General features: G+C 50.1%; 1 protein-coding gene across 1 annotated transcript; it reads right to left on the reverse strand.

Moving 5' to 3' along the window:
* Window positions 1–1583: 1583 nt before the first annotated feature.
* Window positions 1584–4767, reverse strand: DRD1 (dopamine receptor D1). Its single transcript, XM_038739877.1, has one exon. It carries the CDS (start codon window positions 4670–4672, stop codon window positions 3296–3298), a length of 1377 nt encoding a protein of 458 aa, XP_038595805.1. The 5' UTR covers window positions 4673–4767; the 3' UTR covers window positions 1584–3295.
* Between the last annotated feature and the right edge of the window lie 5603 nt (window positions 4768–10370).

Consider the following 10370-nt stretch of genomic DNA (forward strand, 5'->3'; position numbering starts at 1 on the left):
TCTTTCCCTTCTCCAGCTGTTAGCTTTCTCCAACTAACAGTTCTCTGAGAGTGTCGGAGTGACCTAGGACACTGATCAGCGCTGATAGAGGGCTTGTTCCAGGAAGCACTCTGTGGAGTCGGTAGAATATATGCATTCTCCAAACGTCCAGCTGCCCGGTATTGGTGTCCTGTGCTCCTTTAACAATTCTGTGGGAGTACCAGTGACCGAAAAGCTGGATTATTCCCCAGTCACATCTCAGACCATTGTGACTCCTCAGGGGAGCACTCGTTCAGATTAACAGGACTGGCCGTAGACATTTGGCCACCCTAAGGAAGGGGAATATTTTTGCATCTCCCCTTCCCCTCCCAAAGCAGTCACTCTGACATGATGCACGGATTTTTCCGCTTACACAACACACCGCAATGGTCTCTATATTTTGCCAACTTGTAGTCAATCATTTATTCAGTCGGATTTCTTGAGCGCTTACTGTGTGCAGAGCACTGTACTAAGCGCTTGGGAAGTACAAGTCAGCAACACACAAAGGCGGTCCCTACCCAACACCGGGCTCACAGTCTAGAAGACGGGCTCACAGACTTTCCTTCTTGAATGCCCTAGACTCCCCATCTAGACTTGTACTTCCCAAGCGCTTAGCACAGTGCTCTGCACACAGTAAGCGCTCAATAAATATGATTGAATGAATGAATAGAATGCTTCGCACACATCTGCACGAACCTATATCACGAATGAGTAAAAACAGATAATAATAATGATTATGGTATTTTTTAAGCGCTTACTACGTGCCATGCACTGTTCTATCTGCCGGAGTAGATAGAAGATAATCAGGTTGGACACAGTCCCTGTCCCGCATAGGGCTCACAGTCTTAATCCCCATTTTACAGATGAGGGAACCGAGGCCCAGAGAAGTTAAGGGACTTGCCCAAGGTCTCACACGGCAGACCAGTGGAGGAGCTGGGATTAGCACCATGACTTTCTGACTCCCAAGCCCGTGCTCTGTCGACTATGCCATGCTTCTTCCCTATGATAAGCACAATCCGCTAGAGTTGTAATCTTCCAATGAGCAGAATTCCAAATGGCTGGGTTTCGAAAGTTCCGATTAGGAAATCCTCTCAGAGTTGCGGGACCACCCCTCTGCCAGGCTTTCCGGCTATCTCCTCTGTCTGCTCGCCCCAAGGCAGTTGCCTCACTCTCTCGCTTACCGACAGAAGCCGGCCAGATGCGTAATTTCCTGCTCCAGCTGGGAAACCAAAAACCTTGATCAGGGGACGCAAACTCAAGGGAAACATAGCGGTATAAACACGATGCTATAAATGGATTCAGACTAACCCCGAGGGCTCTGTCTGTTACCAAATCCCTGATTGCCACCAGAGACCTGGGGCCAGGGCACATAAGGGAAGGAGACGTTTCCAGTCAAAATCGCAAATGCTTGTGTCTTTCTGAGTATCAGCCCTGTAATATGCAACGTAGATTGCTCGGGAGAACTTCTGTTCACAAAATAATTTTATTATACGTATGAAAGCATACAGGCAATAAAATTATGAAAAACATTCACAATACATAAATAACACAGACCTGATGCAGGATGTATTTATTTCATTAGATTTCTAATTTTGTTCAGGTTTTTTTTTCCTCATAAACACTTTCGATCAACCACTCTGCAAATGGTTTGTTCAAAGAGAACTTGTAATCATTTCAAGAATAAAGCGTTCTTGAAATTCCAGTTCCATATCTCGATACCCCTAACCATCGTCCCTAATGATGCTTTTTACAAGACAGAGGGAAAGTGACAGGAACTTTGTTCAAAGTACGGTGAAAGAGCTAGCAATTCTCCAAAGAAATACTGGTGACTTTGAGGTGGCCATGAGTCCTTTGAACCTAACAGGGTTCTAGTCCCAGCCACCTTTGGAAATGTCTTAATCCAAGATGGTAATGAGGCACTATTCATTATTCAACATACTATTCACATGTTTAAATGACTTGCTTCTAGGTTCAAAGGTAAAGCGCAAAAGTACCCAACTCAGGAAGTGAAAATCTGACTGTAGAACAGTAGCAGATGTATACAGTAGTATGACCTTTTGACTACTGGTGTGGCTGTAATGGATACAGTTTGTTACCCAAGTTTGTCATCTTGCTGTGCATTTCTAACCATCGTAGTCATTTGTTTTGTTCAGAAAAGATACCCAAGTCCTGAATAAGAAAAGATGAGAAAGCCAATTATTTTACATAAATACAAAATGTTATATACTCATGGTTGCTAACTGAGAAGCTCTTCTCAAATTTTGTTCTTCTGAAGATGGCATTCCTATTTCAAAGGCTTATCAATCTGGAGGCTCGCAGTCTTTGAAATTTTGGAAACGAGCTGTAAAAATTCCATGTTTTCCTCTCAGAGTAAAAAGAACCTCTACATCTCTTGTCCACGCTGACCTTACGCTCCTCCCAAGGAGACCCTTGCAACAAGCCTGTTTTCCTATCCTGTTTTTGCTGATTTTAAAAAAGTTTTCTATAAGCGTTTTCACTTGATCTGTTATTCAAAAGTTCCGAGGTCTTTTAATGGTTTCATTTTTGGTTTATAAAGTGCTGACGAGTCAACTGGTCAAAAACGTCGTCGTGAGGTCTCAGAATATCCCACTTTTACCCTTTTACATAAGATAAAGATAGATCTGTGGTAGCATATTAAAATATCCCTTTAAAACAATAAATAAATAAAACTGGTATTAACAAAGCAGCTCCTGAATCTTAAAAATATCCATTCTCACTATAAGGCTCAATTGTTTGGTTTTGTTTTTGTTTTCGTTCTTTTCAGAAATGATTTTACGAAGGTATCTACCTACCTTTACAAACTGAAAACTTTACTTAAAATATGTTAGCACCTATTTATAGCTCAACCCTCTCGTTTCCTTCCCAGAAAGGTTCGTTTTTAAGGAGAGTCATTCATTCTTGGCGTTCCGTCCCTATTTTCAGTCACTAATATAAAAACAGGTTTCTATACAGAATTATAGACCCCAAAGAATGTTCTGGGCTTTGTTTGCTTTTTCCTGAACTAAGCCTTCCCTTGGCTCTCCGTTTCATTCACTATGAACAATAGAGAAATGCCAACAGGTATAAAATACCTTATGGTGTCTTTGAAAATCAAGTTGAAAACCAGATGCAAACACCTCTGGGCTGTTTGGTGATGGGAAAGTCTCACCGCAGCTTAGTTTCTTAAAAAGAAAAAAACAAAAAACAACCAACCACCAAAAATGACATCTTGTGTATCTCTTTCAACTAGTAAAGGTTGCAGGGTTCATCTTACGGTTCAGGTTTTATGCTGCCCATTCTGTGTGATGGGGTTGATCTTTTCCAAAGACACATCGGCTTCGTAATCCAGAGTGGCCGAGAGAGCCGGGACCATTTTCTCCAGAGACCCGGAGAGCCCGTGCTGCTCTTCTTTTAGCGGTTGGCCTTCTGGAGAGGTGAGCGTATGTGGAATCAGGTAAACCGGGTTACCCTCCTTCGAAAGGGACCCCCGGGGCTCGTGGTGGCTGGAAAACACCACCGCCCCGTTGTTGTTGATGCTGACGGTCTCTATGGCGTTGCTCGCCACGGGGCAAAGCCTGTAGCATCCTAACAGAGTCGAAAATGCCTTACGGAAGTCGGCGTTGAAGGCATAGATGATGGGGTTCAGGGAGGAGTTGGCCCACCCAAACCAAACGAAAACATCGAAAGTAATCGCGTCGATACAGAAGGGCTTGTTTTCGTCGTCGGGCAAATGGGACTCGCAGAAGGGCACCATGCAGTTCAATATGAAGAAGGGTAGCCAACAGCACACAAACACCCCCATGATCACGGACAGCGTCTTTAGAACTTTCGTTTCTCTCTTGAAGGACATCTTGAAGTTGCTCTCGGGCTGCGGGCCCTCGACGCCGCCCCCGTTCCCGGAAGTGTTCTGGCAGTTCTTGGCATGCACGGCGGCTCTCTCCAGGGCCGAGATGCGCCGGATTTGTTTCTGAGCGATCCGGTAGATCCTCGTGTAGGTGACGATCATGATGGCCACCGGAATGTAGAAGCTGATCAACGACGAGGAGATGGCGTAGGTCCTACTCAGGCTGGCATCGCAGTTGTCCGTGGCTTCGACCAGAGAGCTGCCGTTGCCACCGGGGACGGCCGCGGCCTTCGCCCTGTGCCAGTTCAGCTGGACGGGGATGAAGGAGATCAACACGGACAGGGTCCAAGCGACGCTGATCAGGACGAAGGCGGCCTTGGGGGTCATTTTCCTCTCGTACCTGAACGGGCTGGAGATGGCCCAGTACCTGTCCACGCTGATGACGCAGAGGTTTAAGATGGACGCCGTGGAGCACATGATGTCAAAGGCCACCCAGATGCTGCAGAAAGAGCCGAAGGGCCAGAAGCCGGCCACCTCGGCCACGGCCTTCCACGGCATGACCAGAACCGCCACCAGCAGGTCGGACACGGCCAAGGAGATGACGAAGAAATTGGTCACCTTGGACCGCAGGTGGCGGAACCGAACCACGGCCGCACACACCAGCGTGTTGCCCAGGAGGGTGGACAGGATGAGCAGCGAGAGAAAGCAGGCGGCGAGGATGCGGAAAGTGGAGTCCCCGTCTGCCTCCGGCCCTCCTTGGTCCATAGTGGTGCCGTTCAGAATCGTCATGTCTCCGAAGGGAAGAGCCATGGCATGGCTTTCAGGGGGAGGGCCGCTCCTTTCCGACCGCAGATGACCGACCCATCGGCCCCCTCTCCGGCCGGTCCGCGCCGGGCAGACCCGCGGGTCCTCTCCCCACCGGAGCCTCTGGATGTCGTTTCCGGCACTAGAGTCAGTTGTCCCTGGAGGCAGGGATCTCGATCTGGAATGCACAATCACAAGTCAAGCCCAGAACAGCCTTTTCCCATTTTAGCATCACGCGCTGAATTCCAGCCTCCCGCTCTGGCACAGGCGCCCTCCCTCCCCCAGAGTTCAGCGTGCCAATGCCCAACCCCTACCCGTCTGCCTCAGCCCGGGGTCAGCTTAGGCAGCTCCGGGAAGTCCTCGGGGGCCCTTTCCCAGGCCAGTTGATCCCAGGCCACCAGTGACCTTCAGGTGACTGCTCGGCTCCTGTGGGTCTGCTTGCCTGCAGGGGCCTTTGTCTCTTGGGAAGTGGGACAGGGCTTGGGCCCTATATGGAGGTCAAGCAGAGATGGCGGGGCTGGGCAGGTTTTGGAGGGGGCAGGGGCCAACGGGGGGTAGGAATATGGGGAAGGGGCAAAGCACCCTTGCATTTGGGGGTGAGGGGAAGATGGAAGGGGTGATTTGCTTCAATTCTCACCCTTTAGGAGCCGGATGACCTCAGATTCTGGGTCTCTACTGGATTTTCAATGCCCAGAGCCTGGCCGGGGAGGGTGGGGTCCTTTATCTTGCTTCTCTGGGCTCCAAAATGCATCCACCCCCGCATCGGGGTACCTCCCGCGTGGGGAGGGTGCGGGGATCGGGGCGGAAAAGGGGAGAGGGGGGGAAACTAAGGGGGAGGTGGTGGCCACTTCCAGCCCTCCGGGACCCTCCTCCGCCCAGGTCGACCCCCCTCCCGCCCCCTGGGGAGTCGGTCTTCGCAGGTCGTGGACGTGGGCTGGGGTCAGGGTTGCTTCCCCCACTCCCCTTGCCATCCCTCTTCCCCCGCAGCCCCAGCTGGACCCCTCCTCACCCCTGCCCCATTTCTTAGCAGCCCGGTGCCAGGGGGAAGGGGGCATGGGGAGGGGGAAAGAGGGGCCTAGATGCCCCCCAGGGCACTAAGATCACCTAGGACAGGACAGGCCACGACTGGTGGGGGGCTGCAGCCAGGGTGGGAGCCGAGGGGTCACTGGGCTGGAGGGTGGGGGAGGAAAAAAGGGAAGGAGGGACAAAGGAAGTTGTCCCAAACTCGCCCCCAGGACACAGGGACACTCACAGGACACGCGTGGATCCGGGAGTTTCAGGAGCGGGTCGGGGGGAAGATCCAACCGGCTCCCGAGTGGGCCCAGGGTGCCAGGACCACCCATGAAATTGCAACAATTTGTCCACCTCGGATTTTCCGCGCGCAAACCCACCCACGCCTCACTGGACGCGCAGGCAAAGGTCCACGCGGCCCCCCCAGCGCTTAGGACAGTGTTTGGCACATAGTGAGCGCTTAACAAGTACCATCCTCATCATCACTCCCGCGCTCATTCAGGACTTGTAAACCTGTGTATATGTTTGTACGTATTTATTACTCTATTTTATTTGTACGTATTTATTCTATTTTACTCATGTGTGTTGTTGTGTTGTCTGTCTCCCCCTTCTAGACTGTGAGCCCGCTGTTGGGTAGGGACCGTCTCTAGATGTTGCCAACTTCCCAAGCGCTTAGTACAGTGCTCTGCACACTGTAAGCGCTCAATAAATACGATTGAATGAATGAATGAATGAATGAATGAATGAATGAATGACTTACCAGCCCCGGCGCGCACGCAGAGGTCCACGCGGCCGCCCAGCGCTTAGGACAGCGCTTGGCACATAGTGAGCGCTTAACAAATGCCATCCTCATCCTCATCATCACTCCCACGCGCGCAGGCAGAGGACCACGCGGCCGCCCAGCGCTTAGGACAGCGCTTGGCACATAGTGAGCGCTTAAGAAACGCCATCATCATCACTTCCACGCGCGCAGGCAGAGGACCACGCGGCCGCACATAGAGGACAGCGCTTGGCACATAGTGAGCGCCTAAGAAATGCCATCCTCATCCTTATCATCACTCCCACGCGCGCAGGCAGAGGACCACGCGGCCGCCCAGCGCTTAGGACAGCGCTTGGCACATAGTGAGCGCCTAAGAAATGCCATCCTCATCCTCATCATCACTCCCACGCGCGCAGGCAGAGGACCACGCGGCCGCACATAGAGGACAGCGCTTGGCACATAGTGAGCGCTTAACAAATGCCATCAGCATCCTCATCATCACTTCCACGCGCGTAGGCAGAGGACCACGCGGCCGCACATAGAGGACAGCGCTTGGCACATAGTGAGCGCTTAACAAATGCCATCCTCATCCTCATCATCACTCCCACGCGCACAGGCAGAGGACCACCCGGCCGCCCAGCGCTTAGGACAGCGCTTGGCACATAGTGAGCGCTTAAGAAATACCAACATCATCCTCATCATCACTCCCACGCGCGCAGGCAGAGGACCACGCGGCCGCACACAGAGGACAGCGCTTGGCACATAGTGAGCGCTTAACAAATGCCATCCTCATCCTCATCATCCCTCCCACGCGCGCAGGCAGAGGACCACGCGGCCTCACATAGAGGACAGCGCTTGGCACATAGTGAGCGCTTCACAAATGCCATCATCCTCCCTCCCTCGCGCATTTAGCACTTACGGGCCTCGGTGGGGTCCAGTAGGGAGCCGGGCTGCGGGCTGGGGGTGACCCCCGCCCCCGGCCGCTCCTCCGGTCCACGCGGGAGCTTCGTTCCCTTTGGACGGTCCAAGGCGCAGCTTGGTGACCAGTGGGTGAGCCCGTGGAGCCCCCCGCCTCCCGCCCGCTGGTCCCTCCCTCTCTTTTCCCCTCGCCCCTCCCACCACTCCCCTGGCACCCCCTCCGGGATCCCCTCCAGGGTGGCAAAGGATGCCCTCCCTCTGCCCCCCTGGGTCCCCCAGCCCGCTGCTCCCACGGGGGTGAGCAACGAGGGGCAGGTGGGCTAAAATCCTGGCCGACACATCCCTTCCCTCAGTCCAAAAATCCGAAATCTTCCCTTAGAACAGTGGGGAGCGCTTAACAAATGCCATCATTATCATTATTCTGAGCCCTTTCCTTCCTCTCCCCCTCGTCCCCCTCTCCATCCCCCCATCTTACCTCCTTCCCTTCCCCACAGCACCTGTATATATGTATATATGGTTGTACATATTTATTACTCTATTTATTTATTTATTTATTTATTTTACTTGTACATTTCTATCCTACTTATTTTATTTTGTTGGTATGTTTGGTTCTGTTCTCTGTCTCCCCCTTTTAGACTGTGAGCCCACTGTTGGGTAGGGACTGTCTCTATGTGATGCCAATTTGTACTTCCCAAGCGCTTAGTACAGTGCTCTGCACATAGTAAGCGCTCAATAAATACGATTGATTGATTGATTGATTTTACTTGTACAATTCTATCCTATTTATTTTATTTTGTCGGTATGTTTGGTTCTGTTCTCTGTCTCCCCCTTTTAGACTGTGAGCCCCCTGTTGGGTAGGGACTGTCTCTATGTGTTGCCAATTTGTACTTCCCAAGCGCTTAGTACAGTGCTCTGCACATAGTAAGCGCTCAATAAATACGATTGATTGATTATTCTCTGTGCCCGGGCCCCAGGCAGACTCGCAACTCTCCCACTCAGCCCAACCCACTTACAACTCCCTTCCCCAGATGAGGCAGCCCCTAACCCACTCATAAGACACAGACACGTCTCCCACTTAACAGCCCCAAGCACCCCCTTTGACCCCACGCAAAAAATAATGATCATAATAATGTTGGCATTTGTTAAGCGCTTACTATGTGCAAAGCACTGTTCTAAGCGCTGGGGAGGGAATACAAAGACTGTGAGCCCACTGTTGGGTAGGGACTGTCTCTATGTGTTGCCGACTTGTACTTCCCAAGCGCTTAGTACAGTGCTCTGCACACAATAAGCGCTCAATAAATACGATTGATTGATTGATCAGGTTGTTCCACGTGGGGCTCACAGTCTTCATCCCCATTTTACCGAAGAGGTAACTTAGGCTCAGAGAAGTTAAGTGACTTGTCCAAGGTCACACAGCAGACATGTGTTATTTTGCTTTGTTAATATGTTATTTTGTTAATATGTTTGGTTTTGTTCTCTGCCTCCCCCTTCTAGACTGCGAGCCCACTGTTGGGTAGGGACTGTCTCTATAGGTTGCCAACTTGTACTTCCCAAGCGCTTAGTACAGTGCTCTGCACACAGTAAGTGCTCAATAAATACGATTGATTGATTGATATGGCAGAGCGGAATTCGAACCCATGACCTCTGACTCCAAAGCCCGTGCTCTTTCCACTGAGCCACTCTGCACACTTCTCACCCACCTGCCACACACTCAAACGACCCCACACAGACACCCCCCATCCACTAGACACCCACATTCACGTCTCTGACCCACTCACGACACAGACCCACTCGCAACCCCAATGCATTCTCTATCGCGAATACTCACCCAGACTTTTAGGTATTTTAAATAACGTTTGCAGTTCATTTCCCAGATCCTCTTTTTGGCCATTTTCCCAAACTGTTCTGCCTTTCCCTTGCACTGCATTCATAACCGACGCAAGGTCTTGATTTCAGCCTGGATCCTTCAGGAACTGAATTCAAGAGGCAAATCTTTCCTGGGTCCATGGGAAAAAAATCCCTTTGGCTGGCTCGGGGAGGAGGGAAATCTGGGACTTTTTTAAACTTTAAAAGCCTCAAAGGAGGAAAGGGAAGGAGAAAGAGAGACAGACAGAGAGAGAGAGGCAGCTATTTCGAAACTGTTTTGCTCCCTTCCCCAATATAAATTGCAGACTTTTTTTCTCCATCCAAGGGGAAACCGAAGCTCTCATTTTCTTCTTCATAAAATCCTCCCTGTAATTGTCAAAAATGGAGATATTAATGAGGGTCAGGTAGACGGTGGCAGAATTTAAACGTGCTGTGAGTGTGAAGTGAAATACAAAACCTCCTTTGTTCCTCTGTTCAGGTTGTCTTTTAAGTTCCCCCCTGTTTTTTGCTCTGCAAGAAAGGAAGTAGGGTGTTTTCCGAGGCAAATGTTTAGCAATGTATCTGTGTTGAAGGTCGTAAGAGGAAGACAGGGAACAGTAAATGACAAAGGAGTGGAATCCCATTTTTTTTATTAAACCACAGAAATGTCAAACTAGAACTTGTCTAGGGTTCAGCATTCCTAAATCTGCATTTACGCTATTAGTTGTACAATATAATCTTGCAGTATCCATTTAAAAAGGTGGAATTGAGCTAACTTCAATTTAATGAATTCGCTGGGTTTCACCTATACACGAAATGCTTTTCTTCAGACAATATCGATCTGTATTAAATGTCTGTCTCTCCCTTTAAACTATTCCATTTATTGTGAATAGGGAATGTGTCTACCAGCTCTTTTATACCGTACTCTCCCAAGCACTTAGAACAATGCTCTGCACATAGTAAACACTCAAGAAATACCATTGTGTTGATTGTTTTACTCAAACAGTAGTATTGACTGAGCATACAGAGAATGTATAGCATTGGTTATTAAAAAGATGAAAATGGGAAAAGCTTTTAGAGAACAGTCTTTGAGACAAATGATATGTAAGGAGGGGGAAGTGGGGCTGGCGTAGCACAGGCGGAGTCCAAAAGAGGAAGAAGAATAGGGCA

Source organism: Tachyglossus aculeatus, chromosome X1 (assembly GCF_015852505.1).
Source record: "Tachyglossus aculeatus isolate mTacAcu1 chromosome X1, mTacAcu1.pri, whole genome shotgun sequence".
In the NCBI taxonomy this organism is placed as follows: domain Eukaryota; kingdom Metazoa; phylum Chordata; class Mammalia; order Monotremata; family Tachyglossidae; genus Tachyglossus; species Tachyglossus aculeatus.

Bases quoted from the DNA above. Each gene is read 5' to 3' on its own strand.
- DRD1 (XM_038739877.1), bottom strand. From the start codon at position 4,672: ATGGCTCTTCCCTTCGGAGACATGACGATTCTGAACGGCACCACTATG.